The sequence below is a fragment of the Carettochelys insculpta genome, chromosome 21, assembly GCF_033958435.1.
Source record: "Carettochelys insculpta isolate YL-2023 chromosome 21, ASM3395843v1, whole genome shotgun sequence".
NCBI classification, from domain to species: domain Eukaryota; kingdom Metazoa; phylum Chordata; order Testudines; family Carettochelyidae; genus Carettochelys; species Carettochelys insculpta.
This window is the reverse complement of record NC_134157.1, coordinates 9,085,373-9,098,026: the sequence shown is the minus strand read 5'-3', so window position 1 is coordinate 9,098,026 and position 12,654 is coordinate 9,085,373. Positions and strand designations below refer to the sequence as shown.

Below are 12,654 nucleotides of genomic sequence, written 5' to 3'. Positions count from 1 at the left end.
TACCCATGGGGTTCAGGCAGATATACGCTTGGAAAGACTAGCCCCTGCTGCTACTCACCGCAGCCTGTGCCACTGCAGCTACACTGCTCTTTGTAGCACATGGGTCTGATGAGAACTAACACACAAGCTGGGAATCACACCTGCCCCCTAAACCCCCAGCGCCAGAGACAGACCTGCTCCCTGGGAGCAAGGCCCAGACAGGTGGCTGGATATTGCCATCAGAGAAGGATGCGCCAGTGAAGAGAGAGGCCAGTGCTTTGAGAAAGGACACCTGGGGAGAAACCCTTCGGCTTCCTCCGTGTTGTCGAGAGGGACGACATTCCTGCCGGAGAGGTCAATCACGGGCAGCGCAGCAGGGCAGAGTGCTCGGCTCCCTGAGGTCAGCAGCAAAGGAGGAATGTAATTGGGTCTCATTGGTATGTGCTGCCGTAGTCTGAGGAGTGGGCTGGTGGCAGGCAGGGGCAGGGCAGCACAGCACTGATATTAAATGGGGTGGGGGTGAGGGTGGCTTTTGCATGGAGTTAAGGTTGCTGATTTCCATTTGTAAATAGTGCAAATATTACAGGCACAAGACATCCAGGCCACCAATTAAGGCTCTTAAGCTCTAATAAACCACATCCCCGCTCATCTCCTTTTTCCCCCACAAAACTTTATACCGACACCCGTTATCCCAGAGTCTTAGTACCATCCACCTTAAGTCTTCAGCGACGGGCCTGAGACCTTCGTGCCATCTCTGACACTTGGGGTGGAATGCGCAGCCTTCTCCTTACAGTCACTAAAGTTAAGCTCTGGGGGTTGGGCCCACAGGTTGCAGAACTACTGTGAGACAGAATTGGAAGCCTCTTTTGTGTGCCTCTGTTCCTCCTCCTGTCTCAGTCGCTGCTCCCCAGAAGCTTATCAAACAAACAGCCTCTGATAATCTGTTTGTAGAGCACCCAGCGCAGTGGGGCTTCAATCTTGTCTGAGGGCTCTAGGCACTGCTGTGGTAGAAATAAGGAGGGAAGCCAAAGTACATGTGGGAGAGGCAAAATGACACAGCCGAAGCCACTTATGAGTCAGGAATTAGAACCCAGAAGTCATGATTGGGCTCCAGTCGTGAGACCCCTACTCCCTCTTCCAAAGACAGCAGAAGGTCCTTTTGCTTTGTTTCCGGTGTGCCCTGGTTGTCTCTTCTTCTCCTTCCTGGCCTTCACAGATGCTATTAATTTGCATGCACAGACTCTTTCTGGTTCCAGATTTGTATGTTTCTGACCTCTTGAAAATGGCCCCATCGGGTTTTTCTGTGCTTTTAAAAAGCCAAGAAATCACTTTAACATCCAGAATAGTTTTGATCCCACTTAGCTCTGCACAAGGTCTGGCACTTGGCTTCTGAGCTCCTGATTCATCACCAGACAAGAGCTAGCAAAAGTAAGGCTGTGCTTGCCTCATAGATGCTCATCAGCTCTGCCCCTGCAGCTGGCAGCCCAGGCTGCCTTTAGCAAGCTGGTAAAGCACAAGCAGATGGAGACAGTCACACTGGTGCAGGGAACAAAGGGGTGCAGATGATAACCCTGGCCAGGTTAAAGCAGTGGTCCTTATTAATGTTGGGAAGGACACTCCTAGCCTATTATACTGCAGTCTGTCTGCAAGCTGTTCAGAGGGAAGGGGGGAAAAAACAATCGATGTCCCCTTGGAGCTGCTAACGTGCAAGCAAGGATGCTGTGCGCCTCTGCTTTGCTGCAGGTCCTCATCAGAGGTCTTACACTTTGCAATCTGTTTGAGTAGCTGCTCGCATAGTGAGTCAGAGATAGAGCTTTCCTGAGTAACTGACAAGATTTCATTGTTTACCAACCAGGTCACACCATGCCTAGTGTTTGCAGAGTGGGGCATCAGAGTAAGGCATAGTGGACTAAGAACAGGCTTGAGAGTCACTGATCTGGTTTCTCTTCCCAGCTCTTCTTCTGATTTCCTGTATAACCTTGGTCAAGTCATTTCTCTTCTCCCTGCTTCTGTTTGTGCATTTGCAACAGGGAATGATGATCTGCATCCACCATTTGTAAAGTGTTTGGAAGTCTGGGTGTCAAAAATGCTGTGTTAAATAGCTTTTTAGTTGCAAAACTGTTGATGTGTATGATCTCTGCTTTTCATTTATGACCAAAGGTGGTTATCCAGAAGCTTCTGTGCTGGGGTTTGACTGCCAAATGTTTTTTATGGGGAGCATTCAGGATAGTTTGTAAATTTTGTCAGGCTTTAATTTTTGAGGTGGGGTTTTGTTGTTAATCAATCTTAGCACTGGTTAGTTAAAGGAAATGGTATGTTTTATAATCCTGAACTCTCATAAAAACACTTGGTGGCAGAAGGGAGTATGATTCCACAGGGGAAACAAATGCAGGAGTATAACTAAGTTTCTCCAAGGAGTTATATGTTGTTTCATGACATGGCCGTTACAAATGTCAAGTCATTCGGGAAGATGGAGGATCGTACTCCAGAGTGACACAGAGTGTGATTTACAGAGTTTCTTCTTTAAGAGACCCCCTGGATCAATTTTCATCCTCTCTTCTGAAATACTATAGCCACTGAGTCCATTATTCTTGGTGCTGTGCTTTGTCTTGCTCTAAACAATATCAATTTAAGAGGAATTTGGCTTGTAAGGTGAGAGAAATTGATATTGTGAAATTGTAACTGATGCCATGGTGACCGCTGCATTCAGAAACAGCTTCCAAATCCGCCCTTGTTTCCTTCCTTCATAGATCAGGATTATTAGGAATTTGTCAGTAACAGTTCTCTCTAGAGACGGCATTCATTTTGTGAATTTATGGTGGCTACCTGTTAATGTGAGCTAGGAGAATATAATCGAATAGTTCACTGACAATCAAAATAGAGAGAGATGGCTTCCCAAACATGAATACAGTGCAGTTTATAATACATGGAAGAGGGATTTTTTTCTCTTTGAAAATACCAGTTTATTTGTGAGATGCAGGTATAGATTAATTTTAACATTAGTCATTATTTATATTGCATTTGTATAGGCGCCAACTGAGACTGGAAGTCCATTGTGCCATGGGTGTGCAAATGGTAACACGGTCAGCAGGGCCAACAGCCAGTGTAGGCTCCAGGGCAACATGGGAGGGGAAAGGGGCAAGGCCAAGGACAGAAGGGGCAGGGCTTAGGGCGTTCAGCGTGGCGCTGCCCCTCCCCACCAACTCAAAGCCACACAGGTCACAAGGGCTGCCTCCGCATTTCAAAGGGGCCAGACCTTCAGCCACCATTGCGAAAATAGCAGATGTGGTGGCTGGAGCTCTGGGCTCTTTTGAAACATCTGGCCACTGTGCAACTGCCCCCTTTGCCCTCCCCCATCGCTGGGCCTGACCGTGCCGTAAGAGTTCCTATTCTGAATTGTTTATTGTCTAAGTAGGCTAGACAAAGGGCAGAAGAAAGGATTATAATCTGCAATGATGTACACAGGATACATGATTTGCCCAAGGTCACACAGGAAGGCAGTGGCAGAGTCCAGACATGGCCCCAGCCCTCTGAGACCCAGTCCAGTGTCCTAACCACAAAATTCCCAAATTTTGGCTGTGTGGTTTGAATTGCCCTGTTTGAGAGGGAGTCTGGGCCATATCACCCCTCTGTGACTGCAGAGATGTTCTAGGGAGCTGTTGGGGCCTTGAAGGGGCTATCCTCTAACTCCTAGAGTGCATGGACTCAGGTCATGAATGAGACAGTCTGGTGAAGCTGTCTGAGAGAAGATGGAGAAGTGGGAGCAGAGCATGAGAAGAATGATCCTTCAGAGGGGCGACAAGAAAGCTGGGATGGGATTAAAAAAGGTACAGAGACAAAAGAGGAGCAGAAGTTGGAGAGAATTCTAAGACTCAGCGACGTTGAGGTGGTAGTTCAGAATGGGATATGGTTATAACCAGCTGAACTGGTGGGTTTCTTTTGACCAGGGATTAGGTGAGAGTAGAACTGAACAGAGCCCTGAAGGTAAAGGGTGAGGAAAACCAGGGAAGGAACTCAAGGAAGGTGTTGATACAACTGGAGCACCACACCCAACTTCAGTAGTCATAAGTAGTGTGGCGTTGCCCATAAACATCCTTTGGGGATGCAGTAAGTCTCGTCTCATATGAGAGAAGAGTGGTTGGTAGTAGCATGAGACTACCCAATTCCCAGCCAGTCACTCTAGTAGCTCAACTGTATGAGCATCCCAAGCCCGTAGGAACCTGGAAAGTCATTTCCCAGCTCTTGCTGATTTCAGGGGCACTTTTGGAGACCTGATATCTCTGCAAGTCAAACCACTTTTTCCCTTGCGAATGTTGGTAGGAGGGGTGAGACTGTGGGCTGTAGATACCAGATGAGCTACAGGTGAGCGTAGCATAAGCACTGAGACTTTGGTGCTCATTGTTCTTAAATATGTTGAGCATCTGCGTGGAGAAGAAGATCACAGAGGATCACCGTACCCACAACTCATTAAATAGGGGGTAACATGCACCGATATTCAGCAGGACTAGCTCATGTCCAAGGGCGCTGGGGCTGACAGGCTGCCTTAGCTAGCTAGCGCTGTTGTGTTTTTACACACAAGGCTGCTTTATATTTTACCCGTGATAGCTGCCATTAGCGTTACACGCATCCTGAAGTCAGCCAAAGCTTTACAGTTGCTCTGTTAGGCTTCACACATTTTCCAGGGAATCATAGTCAAGGCTGACTCCCCCCAGGATGGTTGTCATTCAGGGTAAATGTGCACCATATGAATCCATTATAACAAATCCTCAGAGCTGCTGTGCATGGGGCGAGATCAACTGCGACTGCACATGTGCAAAGTGTGAAACCATGTGAGATTCACACCAGTGTGCCTATGTTGTTCCGACACAAAATTCTGGCTAATGGCCTTGTCTTCGAAATGACAATTGAATTATTTCTGTTCCAGAAGAGCTACCCTGAAATATAACTGGGCAATATGGACAGAGTCGCTTGATGGGTAATTTTTGTTGCCGTTGGTGTTGCAGGGAAAGATATTGATACAGACTGTGCTTCTTGTTTCCTTTTCTCTTCCACTCCGCATGAAAGGAGGGGTTCCTCCCCCCCACTTTTTAGGCTTGGCTGGCAGAAGTCCTTATGAATGCAGCCCCTTCGAACTCTTGGGTGAGCTGAGTCTGGTGGGGAAAGGGATGGCCTCCGCTGCCTGCTTAGTAGAACATGACTTGTATCACAGAGCCACCAGTCAGGTGTTGGCCTGACTTGCAGGCTGTTGCCTCAGTAAAAACACCTAGACTCAGAACAAATATGTAGAACTGCAGTTTATCCCTGGGACTTAGGGAGTTTCCTTCCTGCTGCAATTGAAAGCACTGGTGTATTTGTTGCAAGTGATGACTTTAAGGGTCATATCCTCAGTGGAAAAGGACATAGCTGTAATGATTTTAATAGAGCTACCCTGAGTTTAGATCAGTCATTCCCAAGTGGAGGTATATGTACCCTAAGGTCGTCCAGAAGTCCATGTAGACTAATAGATTTTTTGGAGCATAAGCTTTCGTGGGCAAAGACCCGCTTCATCAGAAGTTTGTACATGTGTTGTGTAACTGACAAAGTGGGTCTTTACCCATGAAAACTTATGCTGCAATATATCTCTCAGTATAGAAGGTGCCACAGGACTTCTCGTTGTTTTTGTGGTTACAGACTAACACAGGTACCCCTCTGGTACTTGTCACCAGTGAGGCTGTGACACTTGTTTTTTTGTGTCTGATTTTTGTCAACCAGTCATTTTTAAGAAAGGTGAAACTTGAGGTTTGCAAGACAAATCAGTCTCCTGAAAGGGGCACAGTCATCTGGAAAGCTTTAGAGTCACTGAGCTAGAGAACTTGATACAGATCTTTTTTTCCTTTCAAAACAATAGAAAACACAAATAAGCCACCAGCATCTCCAATGATATTTGTACTTCAACCTTTTCCTGAGCAAAAAGCTTTACAAATTAAGATGGGCTCTGCCAAATAAGGGACTGGGATCAAATTTTCCAGGGCTCCTAAGTAGCATTTTCAAAAGTGCCGGCGGCAGCCAAGAAACATCATCTTACTGATCACCAGTGAGATTTACACTGATGAGTAAAATGGGGCAAGAAACTGTTTCTCTATCTGGCTGTGGCCAGTTCTGTCTCACCGCTACATAGCTAAGAGCCCAGTGCTTATGGGAGACCCACGCTCCAGTCTTGACTAGTCTGGATCAGGGACCAGCACTTGAGTTTCTCTCACATGCCATGTGGGTGCCCTGACCACTGGGCTGTGGAGTCCATCTCTCTTGTGTTTTGACAAGGAATTCCATCTTGTACCAAACCTTCCCTATGGAGCTGACCCACCAGTTGGAACAAGAATTGTTCTGGGAATCAGCCTTCCTCCCTCCCCTCCCCCCACCAAAAAAAAAATTGGGCTATGTCTACATGTAAAACATTGCAGTGCTTCAGTGTGGACAGTGGACACCTACCACTGCGACAGGAGGGGTGTTAAAAATAGACTTACCTGAGAGGTAGTAGCTAGGCTGATGCACAACCTAGTAGTGTCTGTGTGAGGGATTTAGGTCTGCTTAACTGCTTCACCCATAGGTGTGGCTGGTTCACATCCCTGAGCTATGCAAGTGGGTTGAGCTATGTTGTTAGTGTAGACCAGCCCTTAAAGTGGCCTTAATTCATCTTATTTTAAACCAAGAAAAAATGAATTAAGGTTACTTTAATTCTGAATGCAAGTTCTATATGGGTTTCATCCAAGTTATCATTATTAATCATCATTAATCCTCTCTAAATTCACATCTTTCATTAATTCATATGAACTTTCCTGAGTGTCCCCATATAGACAGGCCCTATGACAGCCCATTTCCTCCTAGCCAGGAACAAGCTCAGCCTTTCAGTGGAGTTATCTGCTTTCTAGACCAGGTTTGCCGTACTTTCTACTTTGGGGTGGTTGTACCACAACCAGCTTGGGGGAATCTTCACAGGTCAAGGTTGCCCTTCTGCGCCAGCCTCTGAAACTGTTCCCTGGGTGGCGTAGGGCAAACGCCACAGTAAAATGACACCACTTTTGTTTTGCTTTTCAGGGATGCCCAGGGAGACGCGGACCTCTGGGGCCCAAAGGAGACAAAGTGAGTAAATTGGAAAGCTCTTGAAACTTGTCGGATGTGGTTAGGTCCAGTGGCAAATGCAACTTTGACATTTGATTGGAAACTGTCTTGTGAGCTTCTGAGAGCCATTAAGCCTGGTGTTTCAATACTTAAATGAGAATAACTGGGCTTTGGTTGGGATGCTTTAGCGCAAAAGGCATGCTTGTATCTTGAGGCAGGTGTTCTGTAGAAGCACAGTAGAGCAATTAGCACGACCACTAGATACGTTACAGAGCAGGACGGTATCATTATCCCCATTTCCGATGGAGAAATAGGCAGAGGTGAAGTGACTTACCCAATACTATCCCATAGGGAGAGCTAGGTTCTTACTGTCATCGGTCTCTTGCCAAGACCCCAGTCAGTGCTCTGTCTAGCAGAGCATACTGCTGTCTCAGTTGCCAAAGACTCTGTATACCTGAGGAATAGCCTTGTTGCCGGTGAAATGAATGGGGCTCCTGGATGTTATGTTGGGGGGGGAGGGAGGCGGGCACTGCTCCAGGGCTGTTTCACTTGGGAGTTTCTGAGGGAATGTCCATGCAGCAAAGACCCCCCCTGCAGTGAGTGTCAGAGCTCAGGTCAAGTGACTTGGGAGTGCAGGGCTTGTGCTGTGGGGCTACAAATAGCCATGCAGGCCTTTGAGCACAGGCTGGAGCCTCCCTCTCAATGGCAGGGCTGTGCCAAGGAGGGACATGGATCTGGCTGAGAGGTGTTTACTGGAGCAGCTTCCAACCAGCAGCACTCTTGATTTATTAGGTAATGAGCTTTCATGGGTAAGATCCATTTCATCAGTGTTCCTTTTTGCTAATATGTTAGGGTATGTCTACACAGCAGCCTTATTGCAAAATAACCTATTTCAGAAGAGCTATTTTGAAGTAAAGCTACTATGCACAAAAGTGCATTTCAAAATAGTACTTAGCTAGTTTGAAATACAGCATCTACACACACAGAGCCTATTTTGAAGTAGATCTGTTGGACACACAATGGCTTATTTTGCAATAGCCTATATTCCCTGTCTAAACAGCACCTACTTTAAAATACCTGCTTTGAAATAGGCGCTATTCGTTGTAGAATGAGGTTTATGAATTTCGAAATAAGCCAACCACTATTTCAAAATTATTTGAAAATAATGGTTGTGTTGTGTAGATGCTAAGATAGCTATTTTGAAAAAACTGCTGTTCTATCAAAATAACTTTGCTGTGAAGACCTACCCTTAGGCTGTGTCTACACTAGCACTGTGCATTCAAAAGAATCATGCAAATGAGGAAATTAAAAATGCAAATGAGGTGCAGATTTACATACTGGGTACCTCATTTACCTATTCTCCTTTTGAAAGAGCTTCTTTTTTTAAAGCACCTGATTTCAAAAAAATGGGGTTTACTTTTGAAAGAGCCAGGTCTACACTGCTTTTTTTCTTTCCAAGAGTCTCTTTCGAAAGGATAATATGCAAATGAGGTGCCAGTTATGTAAATCTGCACCTCATTTGCAGTTTTGATTTCCTCATTTGCATGCCTCTTTTGAAAGCGCAATGCCAGTGTAGACACAGCCTTGGAGTTTTGGAGAGATATAAAGCTGTCATCTCCACCTATAGCATCTTGCTCAGTCTGTGTTTATTCTCTGTATATTTTAAAGTTGAATCAAGCCAACTCTATGGGGGCTGGATGCAATGACCTCCTGAGGTCCCTTCCAGCCCTACCATTCTATGATTGTTTCAAGCCACCTGTTTCATTCCCAGGTCCATATTTTCCCAAAACTTGGATCTCGGCATTTTGATTTAATTGTAGCTTGTCCTCGGGAATTGGCCAAGAAGTTCAGATCCGAACTCCCCCACAGCTGGGGTATGCAGTTTGCTTCAGGCCCAGCTTGGGGTTTGTGTTGACTGAAAAATCCAAACCGGTCGTAAAGGAGTTGCTCTATTCTCTCCTAGGGGCAACCTGGTGCAATGGGGAGAACAGGCCTCCCAGGAGATCCAGGCCCTCCAGGCGTCCCTGGTGTACCTACCATTGTTCTCTGGAGGAATTCAAAGGAGGACTGGCTGGCATTCATGGTGAGTCTAGGACAGGAGTCTGCAACCAAAGTAGCGAGAATTCAGTTACAAAATCTTAAGAGCTGCAGTGGCATGAATACAAGACGGTCCTTGACAAAGAACATAAATCCATGCATTTTGTCACCCCTAGTTTAAAAGCAGCGTGCACGCATGCACGTACACTGATTTGTACCAGTTAGAAAGTTTGCGACTTTTAGCCCTGGACTAGAGAGCAAATGAGGACAAGGAAAACGCTGCGCCTGAGGATAGGCTCTTAAGCAGGAAGGAGCAACGTTACCATCAACCCTCCCAGGCTCTCCCCACTTCCTAGTCTCTACCCCCCATTGGCTCACAAACCTGCCCCCCATCTCCAGGCTTTACCCTCCTCAGCCCCCAAATCTGCCCCCCACCATCCCCAAGATTAACCCCTCTCAGCCTCAGACCCACCCCCCCATCCTCAGGATTAATGCGCCTCAGCCAATGAGCTCCTCCTGCTGTGCGTGGGGCGGCTCCTCGCCCTTCTTGTGGAAGATCTCGTACGGCTTGAACTGCAGGTGCCCATTGTACTGGCGTGTGTGCTCACACTCAGCCAGCAGGAGGCAGCACCACTCAGTCAGTGCCACATGCTGCTGCTTTTCCTCCATGATCACCGCCGCCTCCTGGCAACTCCTCCTCAGTGAGGCTGAGCAGCTCCAGCAGGGGCAGCCTCAGCCGCCGCTCCCCCCAGCTCTCCTGTGTGCTTAGCACTTCCCCCACCTGCATCGCGAGCGGCTCCCTGCCCTGCCACCGCTGAGTTAATGGAATCGAATGGAATTGGCTTACTGGCCGGATCCCTCCTGCCAGCTGTTAAACCAATTCAGTTGAGTTCCATTAGGTCAGCGGTGGCAAGTTGGTGGCAGCAGTGTCCGGAGACGCAAATGACTCCTTGAAGAGCCACCTGTGGCTCCAGAGCTGCAGGTTGCTGACCCCTGGTCTAGGACAAGCCCTTTTCTGCTTAGAGCTGAGAGGGAAGGGAAAATTCAAGTCTGCTTATTCCTCGTAGCAGTCCATACTAGAGAGAACTGGCCAGCCTCCGGCTCCTCCTGCAAACCCACACCCAGCGCAGAGAGGTGCAGCAGCGCCTGGGGAGGTGGCTGGCTCACCAGGGTGAAATAAAAAAAGGGACTGCATAGACAGTGTCACCTTGATAACACTTGTGGCTCTGAAAGAGCTTCTGGGGCACCAGCTGAGCCCCACAACTTCTCTGTGCCCATCTGACAGCTGGGGAAACTGAAGCATAGAGAAGTTAATTGTCAGATTTTGAAAGCCTGATCTCCATATTTGTGAATACCTGCTCCAGACCTGCTTATGGCAGTGTTGGACTAGAGCAGGGCTGGCCTGCCAAGTCTTGTAATCCAGCCCACCCTGCATACTGAGCAGTGCCACACAAAGCAGCTGGCTGCTCCCTGTGGCTCTCTGCAGTGCAAAGGGGGGAGAGGCTTTGTGTGTTGCCCCTGCCCCCAGCATAATCTCTCAGCTCCCATTGGCCAGTTTCTGGCCAATAGGAGCTGAGATTTTGTTGGGAGTGGGTAAGTGCAGCATAATTTCTCAGCCTCTATTGGTCAGTTTCCAGCCAACAGGAAGTGAGAGATTTTGCTAGGGGTAGGGACAGCAAGCAAAGACTCTCCCACAGCACAGAGCCATATGGAGTGGTCTAGGGCTGCTAGTAAGCCTGGAAGCCTACCTAAGAGTGCTGCTGGTTGGAAGCTGCTTCAGTAAGCATCTCTCAGCCAGATCCTCCCCCCGGCACCTCACTCCCTCCTGCACACCAACTCGTTTCCAAACCCTGTACCTCATCTTACACCCCTTTCCTGCACCCATATCCCCTCCCAGACTCTACTCCCCAATTCTCTGCCCCAGGTCACAACTCCAGGCAGACCCCACACCCTCTCCTGCAACCCAGACTTCCTTCTACACCCAACCTCCATCCCAGACACACACCTCATAGAAAGTGGGGTCCTGAAACACTTTCCAAAATCTTGGAGTGCCCCCCCATCAAAAATTCACACCTATTTCTGGGGTATAGCCTAGCGCAGAAATCAGATCTCCGGTCTTAGTCCAGGGGCCTACCCACTGGGCCACATAGCATCCCTCTAGAAAAGTTTGCAATCTACTTCCAGCCTGGACCTGTGCCTGTGAGTAGTGAGACAGGCATGTGAGAGTTCTGGCAGTAAGGTGGGTTACTCAGCTTAGGCATGTTCATCTCTTGAACACAATTATATTTTTTTTTATGATCTACCTCCATCTTGTGAGCATCACAGCAGAAACTGGTCTTAAGGTGGCTCGTAGCATTGTCCTGTGCAGTAAGCACCCCACAGGCCTGAGGAACAAAAAGCCCTTTGCCTTGCGGCCCACAAACTCAGCAGAGCAGTAAAATAAAATCCTGTTTTCCTCAGTTTTGAAACCCCTCCCCCTGTGCATGAGGAACAGGGTTTGAACCCCAGATCTTCTACTTCAAAGCACAGAACTGCCTTAAAGGAGGGCCTCTGCTAGCTGCAAAATAACCATAGGCAATTAATTCTTTCCAGTGCTTAATTTATAGTGAAAATGGTGCTGGGACTTAAGCAAATTTTTTTTGCATGCAGAACTGACACAGCTATGAACTGTCAAGCTCCATCTTGACAAGCCCTGGCACTGACCCTTTTTATGGATCATCCAGTATGCGGCGTGCTGTGTTTTCTGGTGCATGAGCTTTTGCAAGTCATAAATTCCCTGGCAAACATCCTGCAATGACAGCAGCAGCAGCGATGGCATGGGTAAATTCTGCCAATCAGTGGGGACTGTAGCTGCAGCAGCCCCCTGTCTCATGTACCCTTTTTGCCAAAGATCAAAGCTGAACGAGTGCCCCCTGGGATTCCTCTGGCAGGCTAATCTGTGGTTTTCTATTTCAAGCCTCAGGGTTTTGATTTTTTTTCACTCCTCCTAACCCACATTCCCAAACTTGGCCCTGGGGCAGGGGGAGGGAAAGCAATCCTGATGAAAGCCACATGGAAAGAAGAGCAAGACTCTTAAGGAGAAACATGCTTCAAGTTTGGTGACAATTCTAATTGAAGCTGTCCTTCCATGAAGTGGGAGCAGCGTGTTCTGCATTTATTACGTTTCCTTTATTAATACTGCATGCTGTTGCAATGTGACGTTAGGGAAGGTACATTAAAACTTCAAAGGCCTTTAAAGCTTTTTAAAGCCGTGTCGTATTCCGTGCTGGCTGTGATGCCTGTAGCCTGGGTTGCAGGCCCGGCGTGTAGGGTTAGCACATGTTGTTGTTTCGGAGTCTACCATAGCCTTGCTTTTAGTACTGAGCCAGTTCTCCATGTGCATTATTCAGCAGCCATGGTGTGTAGCCACTGGGCCAACTGCTTTACAAACAAGCCTTCCCAAGCTCTACCGCAGCGCGCAAGTGTTGATATTAACCCGAGTTCCAGATGGGAAGTCAGGAACCAAGGGCTTATTGTATCAGAGAGGTAGCCATGTTAGTC

General features: G+C 47.7%; 1 protein-coding gene across 1 annotated transcript in view; it reads left to right on the top strand.

The window, feature by feature from the left end:
- COL27A1 (collagen type XXVII alpha 1 chain) overlaps nt 1-12,654 on the top strand; it is a 259,743-nt gene that overhangs the window by 120,015 nt on the left and 127,074 nt on the right. The window contains exons 8-9 of the mRNA XM_075015103.1: nt 7,054-7,098; nt 9,041-9,160. Of these exons, the coding sequence (XP_074871204.1) occupies nt 7,054-7,098; nt 9,041-9,160 (165 nt within the window). The remainder of the gene's footprint in view (nt 1-7,053; nt 7,099-9,040; nt 9,161-12,654) is intronic.